At 41.0% G+C, this 13,294-nt stretch overlaps 1 protein-coding gene across 2 annotated transcripts; it reads right to left on the bottom strand.

Moving 5' to 3' along the window:
- Nucleotides 1-1,278: 1,278 nt before the first annotated feature.
- Nucleotides 1,279-11,865, bottom strand: LOC101957089 (transmembrane and coiled-coil domain-containing protein 5B). Of its 2 annotated transcripts, XM_078048964.1 has the most exons (12): nucleotides 11,831-11,865; nucleotides 11,010-11,159; nucleotides 10,582-10,699; nucleotides 10,205-10,281; nucleotides 9,949-9,983; nucleotides 9,606-9,613; nucleotides 8,481-8,537; nucleotides 7,966-8,025; nucleotides 7,423-7,487; nucleotides 3,058-3,133; nucleotides 2,763-2,806; nucleotides 1,279-1,671 (listed from the first exon to the last, which is right to left on the bottom strand). In XM_078048964.1, exons 1-12 carry the CDS (start codon nucleotides 11,863-11,865, stop codon nucleotides 1,473-1,475), a joined length of 924 nt encoding a protein of 307 aa, XP_077905090.1. In that variant the 3' UTR covers nucleotides 1,279-1,472. The 2 variants fall into 2 exon arrangements, with proteins under 2 accessions (XP_077905090.1, XP_077905089.1); XM_078048963.1 differs by lacking the exon at nucleotides 9,949-9,983 and having other exon boundaries at nucleotides 9,606-9,671; nucleotides 10,231-10,281.
- Between the last annotated feature and the right edge of the window lie 1,429 nt (nucleotides 11,866-13,294).

The raw sequence follows: 13,294 nt of genomic DNA on the forward strand, positions 1-13,294 counted from the left end.
TTTAGAACACATAGAAAGAATTGCACAGAAGTGATATCTAATCCATCTTTCCCTCTTCCTTTGGATAATCACTCCTTTATGTAAAGCCTGCTGCAATGCAAAGAGCTATCTCTTGGCCACAAGAGGGTGCTGTTGATCAGCTTTTCATTTTGTAGGCAACTTAACACGGTTCTGAGATCATTCCCTCTCTTCCTCTGCAGACCTCAGAAAGAAAACTTGCACCAGGGTCATGTCTGCAGTCAATGCAAACATGCAGTGTGTCTCATCTACCCTGATGTTACCCAAGTGAAATTCAGTTAAAATTTATATCAAGAATGATCTCAAAAGAGAAAAGTTCTCTATACAAAGCCACAGCATGAGAAACGTGGAGAAGGAAGGAGACTTGTCTTCCATAGTCTTCACCAACTGGCCAGACAACCTCTTGTTTTGTGCATGTCCCTTTACCTTCCTTCCTTTTGCACCAACAACACCTTCTTGGCTGTTCTGAAAAAGTGTGGGCTCTCACAAAACAGGGTCTAGCTTAAGGACCCCAAATGTCACCTTTCAAGGTCTCCTTCATTCTTTTATTAATTCCTCTTTTGTTAAGACATAATGCTAAGGGGCTGTATGGGATAACATAGAAATCAAGGGGACATAAGTCAAGGTTAAGGCACCCAGTAATGACACCATAAGGCAAAAATAAGTAGGACGATAAGTTCAGAGAAGGAGTTAGCAGCATTTGGAAGAAGGCCCAGAGAAGCTATCTCTGATTGGTAGGGCTCAGAGGCGATCTCATGAAAGTAAGACATTTGAATTGGGATTTGAATGACAGATAAGTTGCACATCTTTGTTGGGCTTTATCAAAAGCCCTCTCTGATTTTACACCCTTTCTTTTATTCACACTTGAATTTTAGAATGATTTTCATTGTAGAGTGGGTAAACCAGCTATGTGCATTAGAGAGGTTAGTTTAACACTTTTTTTAGTACTTCACACTCCTGTAAGACATAGCATAACATAAAAAGAGCTGTAGGAAGATAATGTGTTATTAAATGGTAGAAGGGAGCAAGACTTATATCCACATTGGTGGTTCTCAATTTCATGCCCCTAGCAATGCCAAAGCAGAGACTGAAGAATCTAACAAATTAACCTGTTGTTTACTAAAAAACAAACAAACAAACAAAAAACCCTGGGAGAATTTATATTATCTTGTCTTAGGTTTAACTTTTCTCAACAGCACATGTAGAACCCATGAGTGCATAGTAACGCCCCAGGACTCACAAAACCAATATGGTGAACTCTGGTCAAACATATTCTTTATTTGAAAGAGAGATACTCCAGAGGGAAAGCAAAAAAAGAAAAGAAAAGATTGGATATCAAGTAGCAGCTCTGGGGTGAAGACTTCTACCTCCTTCCCGGCCCACACCTCTAATACAAGGCCACAGCCACAGCTCCTCCTCTTAGGGGTAGTGTGAGGTGCAGTGATCACCCCAGATTAGTGCGGTAGAACTTCATCCACTTCTAGAGTGAGGAAGGGAAATAAGATATCCCTTAGCCTCTTCAAACTGCTCCTACTCATCATCAGGGGCAGGGCATCCACAAGAAGGTCTGGGTTTATGTACTGCAGGTGGAAAAACACATAACCCAGCAGCCTAATGAAGATCATGACCATGAAGACAAAACCACGGAAATGCCTGCAACAAGACAGTCATCATTAGCATGGGAGAAAGGGACAGCCCAAGGTCAAGAAGTGGGAGGTGAACCTCACACTCATAAATGGCTTGAGAATTGTTTTCTTCAGGCAAAATCTAATGGGGAAAAGCAAGGAATAAGGGTACAGTGGGAGACAGGTAAATGCAGAAAAAGAGTGAGGTAGCAGACAGGAATTGAATACAGCCCCCCACCCCCGACATTTTAATTCCCCCAATAGAATAAGTAGATGATCATATGGAAAGTTGGAAGTCCAAAAAAAGATGACTTTCTGGGTACCATATGTGGGGCAGGCATTTTGAGGTTATTGGAAAAAATTGAGAGCAGTCACACTGTGAGCCTCATTGCCATTAGCCCTCTCCAGGTCTTCCACAGTAAGCAGCTTTAGGGTGTAAAGGAAGATTTAGCCATCTCTGACATTGACATCCAGGCAAAATGATGAGGACTGGCTTTTTCTACACACACAATACCAAACTGAACCAACTCAAACAATAAAATGTGTGTGTGTTTTCTTATATGCCAATTCTACCCTGACCAGTGGTCTTAGACCTTAAGTCTTTGATTGTGGAGAAATAACATAAACTGGAGCTTTTCACAAAAGTACAATACAGAGAAGCACTTCAGAATCAGTCTCCTTATTTCAAAAATTAAAAATGAAAAGGTGCAGAGTTCAAGTAGTGTTCTTTTTGCCTCTAAAAGTGGAGGAGAAGCAGCAAGAGAAGAAAGCACCCTGAATTCTCTTTCCAAGAGAGTAGAGTAGAAGGTTACCATGTTCAGAACCAAGAAAATAAGAAGAGGTCATACTGAGGGTCATTAATGGGAAAGTAAAGTGAAATGCAACACCTAGTCTTCTAAATGCAGAACTTTGAGTAGCAATAGCCACTAACTCCTCTCCAGCTATTTATAGCTCTGTGGCTCTGGTGTTAAAACTGTGTTGAGAAAGGAAGGGTTGGAAGAAATCTGGGGCTGCCCAATGTGTTCTGTTTCATGGGTATGTTTCTACCTATTCCTTTGTCAGGTCACCTGTAGAGTGAATGTGGCCTGACAAGGTCAAACCCAAGATTCTGCCACTTACCTGTACCAAAAGATCCTCTTGTGTTTCTTTTTGATGGCTTTCTCCTGTGGGAAGCAATAAAAACCAAAGCTGTGAATGTCCCGTGCTCACACAAAGGCAGTATAACAGGGTGGCTGGGAGCAGAGATCCTGGGTCAGGCTGCCCAGGTTCCAATCCTGACTCTGCCACCTCCTAGATGCCATGGTGGCAATCAGGGCATTAAGCCTCATTTATTAAGTTATTAAAAAGAAGAGGGGAGCAAACAGAGGAGAGGGGAGAACAGGAGAAGCCCTAAATTTAGAGAGGTAAGCCTTACCATATTGCTTTGGATGGTCTCTACTAGAATTGACCCAGGCTTCACTATTTGGGAAGAGTTTTTCTGGGCTTTGGATCTGGGGGGAAAAAAAGGTCAGAGTCAAAAGGTTAAAATAAAAAAAAAAACAGGATCAGAATAAAAAGTCATGTAACATAATCTGAGGGCCTGGTAAAATCTGCTTTTCTAACACATTCAATGTGTCTGATTTTTGTTTACTAGATATTGATTAACATTCACAATGTTCAACATGCTAGCCAGGTGCAGAGGCACACACCTGTAATTCTCAGCAACTCATGAGGCTGAAGTAGGAGGATCACAAGTCCCAGGCCAGCCTCAACAACTTAGACCCAGTCTCAAAATAAAATACGAAGGGCTAGGCATGTAGGTCAGTGGGAGAGCACCCCAGCATTTGGTTCTCCGTACTGCACAAAGCAAACAAACACAACGCCCAACAGTCAAAATTCATAATCACTCAGCATACAAAAAAACTAGGAAAATGTGATCCGTTTACAAGAGAAAGACCATCTGTGAAGACAAAGCCTGATGTTGCCTGATGTTGTATTCAAACCTCAAAGCCTGTCTTTCCGAGCAGCTCAAATGTCAGTTCACATCTTACCTCCTCAGCTGTGCTGCCTACAGACAGCCCTGAGCGTGCTTGGCCTAGAGATTGGCCAGAGATCTGAGCAGAGTTTAGGGGCAGAATTTAGAACTCCCCTTGTTTGGCTCTCTAGTTTCTTTCCAGCACCTGTGGCTCCCCGGAACTCTATTCTCTTTTCTTTTAACACAGAAAGATTTCAGGTTTTCTCTTGGTTTTAGCTGCCCCTTATATACACACTTGGGCAGTTTACCCACAGGCTAGAAGCTATAAAAATGGAAAAAAACCTCCTGTGGTTCTCCTCTTCCCAATGTCAACTCCTCTCTAGAATCTGCCATCCTTATTCATTCCCCGGTGTCTTCTGATCACTATTTGTTTATTTGTTGCTTTTTGTTCTCATTTAGAATCTATAGTTATTTTCTGCTGGAGAGTCAATCCCAGTAAATCCTGACCCAGTCTTTTATTTTTTTTTAAATAGGAATTTCTTTTTATGATCATGAACTAGAGGAGAAAGGGGAGAAATAGCACAGACTCCTGATTCTTACCATAATGAGGTAGCTTGTGTTAAATGGGCCGACTTCCAAAGGCAACTGGACAAAATGCACAACAGCTGTCTGAATACACAGGCGAATTCAGTCAGAAGTAAAGCCCACGAAGAGGAGCTCCTCATTAATCCAAGCCCCTACACCCCCCGCAAGGACATTTGCCAACGTGTGATGAGCCAGGGAACAGAGTCCACGCAGCCAGTGGCAGCATCAATTGACTGAGGAGTCAGAGGTGGAGTTTAAGACAAAAGTGACTGCGATGGAGGGGAAAAATTCAAGGGAGGTCTTCTTGATGTGGTGGCCAGCTCCTAAGCTGTACACAGGTATCTCAAGATCGCACACACACACACACACACACACAAAAAAAAACCTCAAAGAATACAGAAAGTGCTCAAGAGTTGATCAAAGGTATTGCTGGGGAGCGGAAGTTGGAGTTCCAGATCTCTCAAACTTGAAGGGGAGACTGGCACACTTTGCAGGGAAAAAACATGATCCTTTTAATAGATACCACAGGAGCACTGAACTAAACTTAATATCTGCCATGCTGAAAACACAAAGGACGCTCTAAATAAAAGAGTCTTAATCTGATAAAAGTGTGTGCAAGCAAGTCACAGGGCACATGTGCATCCTGGTGACTAAGTTAATACTTCACCCCTAAGTCCAGTGTCAAGTGTGTCCCCTCAGCCTGTATTACAAAGTCATAGCTGATGCATTCAAAACAAGAAAAAGCAATAAAAAGATATAAAGATTAAAGAGGAAAAAACATACGTGTCATTCTTCATAGATAAAAGCCCCCCAAAAAACCTACAAAGTATTAGAATAAATGGATTTAGAAAGATTGACAGATATACATTTAATAAATGTAAAGAAGTCAACTGTATTACTATAGCAGTAATCAGAAAACCAAATAAACATATCATTTGTAGTAGCATGAAACAACCAAATACCTAGAAATAAATCTGATGAAAGATTCATTAGAACACGATAGAGAAAACAACAATATATTATTGTGTGAAATTTGAAAAGATTTAAATAAATGGAGACCTAAAAACTTTCATGCACTTAGAAAACTATTATTTAGATGCCAATTATCTTCCAAATTTATCTATATATTCCATTCAAAATTTCAGTAATGGTTTTTCTGGTAGAAATTGAAAAATCAATTTTATAATTTATATTGAAATTCAAGGGGCCAAGAAGAGCCAAGATAATCTCAAAAAGTTAAAAAGTTACAGAAATTAAGTTACCATATATCAAGGCCAAGTATAAAGCTACAATAATTAAAACAGTATAATAGCTGGGCACAGTGATACACACCTATAATCCCAATAGCTCGGGAGGCTGAGACAAGAGAATCACGAGTTCAAAGCCAACCTCAGTGAAAGCGAGACGCTCAGCAACTCAGTGAGACCCTTTCTCTAAGTAAAATAAAAACAGGTCTGGGGATGTGGCTCAGTGGTCGAGTGCCCCTGAGTTTAAAGCCTGGTTCCAAAACAAAAACAAACAAACAAAAAAACAGTATAGTGCTGACACAAGGATAGAGATGGAGACTAATGGTACAGAATAAGATATTCAAAAAACAGACTCACACATATACGTCACCTAATATATAAAATAAGGCTCCTCTATAAATTCACTCTCTCTTCAATAAATGGTGCTGGACCATTTGGACACAGAAAAAAAAAAAGAAATTCCAGATGAAAGTAAATGTAAGTGTAAAAGGTAAAACAATGAAATAAATCTTGGTGGAATCACAGGAGAATAGTCCTATTATGGCCTATAAAAAGCATTAGGTAATAAAGTACTGATAAATTTTATGGCTTACATGTCCTTTAAATGAAGAACTAATGTTTATCCAAAACTTCCATTAAGAAATTAAAAAAGAAAAGCCAGAGAATAGAATGCAGTACACTTTACAAAAAGGTAAAAGGAAAAAAAAATACAAGAAACTCCTCTAAATTAATGATAAAAGACCAAAATATCCCAAATATAGGCAAAAGATATGTCATGTAAATGGACAGCCAAATTTCCAAGAAGCATTTGGGAAGCCATATAACATCATTAGTACTCATTAATTACATTAATATAATAAAATTGTGTATCACTATACCTCCTGCCAGAATGGTTAAAATCAAACAGACTGTCAATACTAATTGAAAGTGAGGATGCAGAGCAATTAGAATGTTTGTACAGTTTTGTGGGAAGGATATCAGTGCAGACACTGTAAAAATTGTCGGGCTTATCAAGTAAAAAGAGATGTGTACCCAGTGACTGGAGAGAAATGAGTGGATAGGTCCACCAAATGGCAAGAACAAGAATGCTTACTTAAAACAGAAAAGAAAAAGAACATTTATAACAGTTGTATTTTACTGTCCCCAAACTTGAAATAATCAACCTGTTCATCAAAACTAGATCAATGTGCTGTACTCATACAGTGGGATACTCTACAGCCACACGAAAAGCAACGTAAGGGAATCTCAGTGAAAGACACAAAAGAGAGTACATACTGAATTTATGCAATGTTCAAGAATAGAGTTTCAAAACAATAAAAGAGTAATTGTTAGTGTTACCTTTGCAAGGAGTACTGACTGGGAGGAGGATCTAAGGGAGAAATCTAGGGTGCTCAAAATGTTCTACCCATAAATGAGAATTTTGATATTTTATTTCAACGAGAGGGTGGTATTAAGTGTGCATCTGTGTATAAAAATTCATCAAGCTATATACTTAAGATTTGTGCAGTCTATGACTATGATACTTAATACAATTAAAAAGTATCGCCGGAAAGTGTGATGAGTCCTGAGACATGCAAGTCCAAGACACGGAGTTTAAAAGGGCATGACTGGGGCCTCTGGTCAGTCCAGTGGTCCACTGTGTGTGTCCTGGGAAAGGGGAGAGCACACCCACATGGAGAAACATTTCTGGGCCTCTTTTTAACTAGGATTCTTCCTCTCTGAATGTTGCTTCAGTCAACTGAAGATATGTGAAAGGAACATAAAAAAGAGACTTTCTAAATACCAGTTACTGAGGAGGGCGAAAGAGAAGCCCGAATGCTGGTGATTTTCCAGTCTAGAACCTGGAGTCGAGGCTGCTGGGAAAGAGTGGCTGGAGGTCATTTACACAGTGACACCAACTATCCTGAGAACGGTTCATCAACTACTCCCCCCTTCAGGGATCTCCCAGGACTGTCGCCTCAGCCCATCAGGGTGGTCACTTTTCCAGACTTACATTTCTTTTTCAAGCAACAGCATTTCTTCTTCCTTTTCCATCTTCCTCAGAATTTCCTGGTATTTCTTCCCACGGGGAGTGGGGGAGGAGATATCATAAATGAGAATTTTGATATTTTATTTCAATGAGAATAACTCACAATATTCTAAACATGCATGGGTATGAACAAAGTAGGGAAACATCTAATAAAAACTAAGGAGACGGTAGAAACCAGGATGGATCTACATGAACAGTAGGAGCCCTCACTCTGGGCCCTGCTTGAACCCAAATCCCAGTGCTGACACATGAGCTCCCCAGCAATGCTCCCTAAGTCTTTGAGACCTCGGTGTTCTCTTCCTCATGACAGTATCAGCCTTGCAGAGTTACTAGATACATTAAGAAAAAGACTGCATTTTTCAAAATAAAGACCGAATCCTTAACATACATCTGTTTTGTTGTTGCTGCGATTGCTTAAAAGGCAGATCCCAGCCTAAGGAGAAACCAAGCATCCCGTGGTCCTGGGGGAAACTGCCTCTACTCTGATTTCTTCTGGAGGTGGAGTACCTTTATGTAGTGGGCCTGGTCCTTGCAGAGCTGATACACAGATTGGTAGTCACTCTCTAGCTAGAAAGAGAAGGAAATTAACAAGCTTCATGAGTTAAATCAGAACTAAGCTGTTCCCTGAAACCTACCTGGGGCACTGGACACTTGGCTGGTTACCTAGCAACTCCTGACTTGAAAGGAAAACAACCACCTCACAAAGAAGTGATCTCATCGTTCACACAGGATCTAATTCTGAGAAAAGGAACTCGCCAGAAACAGCCAGGGGATGGTATAGGGCAATTAGGACTGGGATTCAACAGTGGTATCTAGGGTGGGAAATGTTTAAGAAATGGGAAGAGCAGTACTTCTAATGGAAGTGCTCTTTCTTGCCATTTGCATGTGAGCTGGAAATTCACTTGCCAGATGTTCTTGTACCTCCCCCTCCCTTGCTTCCAAATGGTTCTGTTTTTAAGACCCTGAGAGTTCCCTCCTATTCTAATCCTGGGTAGACGCTCAGGTTGGTGACACTGCTCTACCTTAATCATTTCTTTCTCCTGCTCTGCACAGGACTCTGATGACTTCTGCAGTCTCACCTATGGAAGACAAGGGACAGCAGAAAGTTAATAGCATTTCTTTGTGCAAGACAAATGTGTAAAAATCACCTGCTCCAGAGGAGTAGAATGCATGATAATAATGGTTATCTTGTGTTGTGGACATGGGAGGCTAATGTAGGGTAGGCATGATTATTACTCTAATTTTACAGATGAGGAAACAAAGTCAAAAAGAAATTAAGTACATAACTTGTCTAAGTCTCTTAGGGGCAGAGCTGACATTGAAACCTCAGGAGACTGATTCCTCGTGGAGCCTACCCATCCTCCCTCCTCCAGTCATAGTCTGCAGGGTGCACACCATGACTTCTGCATACACAGGGAGCAAAACAGAAAGCTTGCTTCTCCTTTTCATACAAACGCTAAGATCAGTAGGACTCTGGCACAGTGAGCTAAACCAAGTTGCAATATTCATCACAAGAATCTGCAGTTTCCCAGTAGGGTGTTTGCCCCTATTGGGAGTACAACTTATTCTTTCATTCAACAAACATTTATTGGGATTTACTATGTACCAGCCTTTACTCTAGACATTGGGTTATAAACAACATAGTTTCAAAAATTTATGATCACATTGGTTTACCTTTTACTAGAGGGAAAAGATAATAAAATACGTTTCAAAATAAAACTTATTTGGCCTGTGAGACATTGCTTGGAAAGTCAGATGAGATGATTAACACACTCTTATATAATTGTGGTAGTTACTATTTCTTCCTGCTCGAATACCGGTGTTAGAGTATCCTCACTAAGATCACAAACTTCTTGAGAACATGTCCCAGTGGACATTCAGAACATGCATTTTATTAATGCGTGATGAGGCCTGTGTTATAATTCCCTCCACCAGGTGGCACTGTAGTCCTCTCTGATACTAGTATAACTAATAATGTCCCTGCAAAACATGGGATTAAGTAGAGGGAATAAAGGCCACCTGCTCACCTCTGATAAGCACAGAGGCCTCCTCTGCACCTTGCCACCTTGCCTAAGAGAAATAATTTCTCCAAGTGCCTGGCAGTGATACATCTCCCAGAAAATCTCTAGGTTTGCTGTTCTACTCACCTTCAATTCTTCTAAAATCTGGTTTTGGGCACTGTTATCAAACTCAACATTCTTAAATCTTGAAATCTGAAATGTATTCCAAAAACTGTGAACTTAGTAAGACACACAAACATAAAAACATGGTCCAGTGGTAGAGTCAGGGGTCCCAGGCTGCACGATGGGACTACTAACTCAGATCCTGAATTAGTTCAGGAAGATGACAATTCTACTGGGATTCCTAAGAAATGATCCTGGTTTCCAGGGTGGACTCTGCCGAGTGGAAAACAGCCCTTCTGTTAGAGTACTTATGTATTTCCACATTCTGAGTTGTGCATAGGACTCATTTCTCATGTTCCCATCCCACCTGCCCCCCTCCTCTTTTTGGTACTGGGGATTGAACTCACTGAGTTATATCCCCAGCTCTTTTTTATATATATTTTATTTAGAGACAGGATCTTGCTGAGTTGTTTAGGGTCTCGAAAAGTTGCGAGGCTGGTTTTGAACTTATGGTCCTTCTGGTCTCAGCCTCCTGAGCCGCTGGGATTAATACAGGCATGTACCACCGCACTGGGACTGCCCACCTTTCTCTTGAGCAGGTAGTGTGCTAGGGATCCTAGGACACCCAAACCCAGAATCCACCCCTTACCTTGTTCTGAAGCTCCATCACATTGTTGCTGAGGATCTTATTTGTTTTTTCCTATAGGAAGAAGGAGGTAAAAGGGACAAATGTGCCCTGCTCTTGTACCTTTCCCCTCACTCGACCACTCAAATCATCAAGAAATGAGTGTGTCTTGTGGGAAAAGTGCACTCTGGGCCTCATGTTTGCAGATCTGAGACAGAGCCCAGACCTCAACTCCGTGCTGAGCACTTCACTCTTAAACCACTGCAATTTCTACAGATGCAGAAGTGATGAGCACATGATGGTCCCCTGGGAAAGAGAGTGGAAAAATAGGCACAAAGGACTCCTATGGTCTTTCTCCACCAGAGGGCTCCTTACCAGCTTTGCTGACTCTAGTTCCAGGTTCCTCAGAGTATCCTCCTTCTCAAATATGATCTGGTTTAACTCCTCCCTCTCTTTGGCTTGTCCTATTGACAGGGTGATATCTCTTTCCAGACTGAAAAATATAAAGTCACCCAGGTGTGCCCCAGTCCTAAGGAAGCTGTGGAGGCCCCATCTTGAGAAGCCACTCCCAGCCAGACTTAGAGAGCAGGAGCAGTTACATATTGCAACGGCAATCAAATGTGGAGAAAATAAACACAAAGTCCCTGGATAAACCCTTTGACGGTACTACAGTTCATGTTTCAGAATTTAAATAAGGGGCAAGACTGGCCACCAAGAAAGCAAACCTTCCTCCCACCTTCTCTCTAACCCAAGGGGCATCCATGGAGCCCTTCTTTCCAACCAACCGCAAAGCAAAGCCTGACCTTTGAATAGTTTCTTCTTTCTCCTGAATTTGTTTGAGAAGAACCTGATTTGCCTCATCCAGTCTCAGCAGGTCTTTTTCAAGGTCTGAGTTCAGGTAGTCAAGATTCTGCTTTGTCATTTCTAAGTTTGGTATGTCCATCATCTTGTGCCTACAGGAAAATCCTCTTCTTTACTAAATTCAGGACAGGAAACAAAAAAATCAAGAAGACTTTCCCCTCTAATCTCATCCATTCCCATCTCCTGTTGTCAGCAAGCCTAGCCAGCTCTTTATGATAAATTGATTTTCCTATAGTGTTTTGCATAAATTCCTCAAAATCAAATTGCACTTTAATACTAAATACTGTAAGTGAAACCCATTAAAGCACAAATATTTCATGAAGCAAAATAAAAGATTTTTCATATGAATAGTTATACTCTGACTGACTTGTTCTTGAAAACTTTAGATGGGGTATGTGGAATCCAAGCAAAACCTAGAAAGCATTTAAAGATCTGCAAGGGAGAGAAGTTTCTTCAGTCTCCTTTTATTACAAACTTGAAAGTCTTCTAACTCAGGCAGGAGTCTAGGCTGGGTAGAAGGCAAGGAGGGGGTTGGATTTTTTTCCCCCACAAACAGGACCAATTTGCTGTGTAAGACACAGCAATTTGCTATGACTTTAAACCCTGTGAATATAGTCTCATGAAGTACAGGAATAAAACCAAAGTTACTTCTCCCTAAGAAACCTCCCCAGTACTGAGGGGAATTATGTTCAGCACAGATGAGGCTGATTATCATAACACAGTGGTTCCTCTCCTGAATTCCATTATTGTTCCTGATACTCGCCCATCATCCAATGGATTCTGTCCAAGTTCTTCCATTGTAGATTTCCTAAAATGTTAACATACACATTTGTTGTGGAAATGAAGGACCTATTGTTCTGACCAGTGACTGGTCCAGGAAGGAGCAGGTACAAGTTAAACCCTGTGATCAGGCAAGATAGAGCCAAGAAGAGACCAAAGCCTTTATTCCTTCACTTTCTAGCATCAATTGCAACATTTCAGCAAACTAGATCATAGTTTAAGATCTCATAAATGAATCCCACTGAAATATTGAAATCTTTTTCATTTTTCAAAAGAATTCACTCTATCTTTTCCCTTTCTTGTCTATATTTGTCCCATTGGGCAAAGTATTGGGGGTACTCATGCATGTCTACAAATGCATTGACACTTTATTTTTAACCAAAACTTTCATGGAAACAGGGAGGAAAATGCCTGATTTCTGTTAGTCTATTGCCCTCCTACTTTCAGGCAAGCTCTGGATATCATATGCCAACTTGATCCAGAAACAGCAGCACAAGCAACAAGATGACAGTTGCTAGAAGGAAGAGACAAATATCAAGGTCTGAAGGGGCCGTCTCCTAACCACTGCACCAAAACAGGAAGTGCAGTACCAAATTCAATCTAAAAAAGGCTGACTGCCAAAACCTTTCTCTTTTCACATTGCATCTTCTTTTCTCTGAGCATTGAGCTTTTTTTTTTTTAACCTCCTTTTTAAATTCCTTCTTTTACCTTCTTTTCCTTTGATCCCCTTCCCTACATTTCTCTCTTTTTTCCTGCACTTTTTTGCACACAAGGCACCTCAGGCTGTGGTGATGCACTCTGAACTCACCTTTCTTTTCCCAACTGAGATTTCCTCTGCTCCCAACAGAGATTTCCAATTGATATCAGAACTTCCAGGAAAAAAAAAAAAACATTTCCTGGCTGACTGAGTTTTCCAAATATAGGGGGGAATGTCCTCTCCAGCTGGGTGGGGCAGCATGTCATAGTGAGTAGGGATGGTTGGGGTGGCAACAGTACCTCCTCATGCCTGTAGCAGATTGGGAGCAGAGTTCAGAACTTTTGGACAGTTTAGAGGTCTTCTCAAACAGCAATAAGATCTATGGAACAAATTTCCAGGCCCAGTGTAAATCTCTTCTGAAGCAGTAATCGACTCTATGGATTGTGGTTTCATTCTCCCAAATCTCTAGGCCTAGCAATAATTGTGATCACTCTCACTTCTCTTCCATGATCTCTGTGTGGCATCTTCACAAATTTCTGCCCCCAAATCCAAACCATGCATCTCTATTCAATGCATCTAAGATCTCCTAAGTAGGAATGCCGGCAATGTTCTGAGTGAAGTCTTATTCGTGGGCTAAGTAAGTCCTCAAATCTCTACAAATTGGAATCTGGGAGCTGCAAAACAAACTCCTTTGTTTCCCCCAAACTGGCACTGCCAAGTCATTGGAAAGGAAGGATCTCATGTTTCAAA

Source organism: Ictidomys tridecemlineatus, chromosome 5, assembly GCF_052094955.1.
Source record: "Ictidomys tridecemlineatus isolate mIctTri1 chromosome 5, mIctTri1.hap1, whole genome shotgun sequence".
Taxonomy (NCBI): Eukaryota; Metazoa; Chordata; class Mammalia; order Rodentia; family Sciuridae; genus Ictidomys; species Ictidomys tridecemlineatus.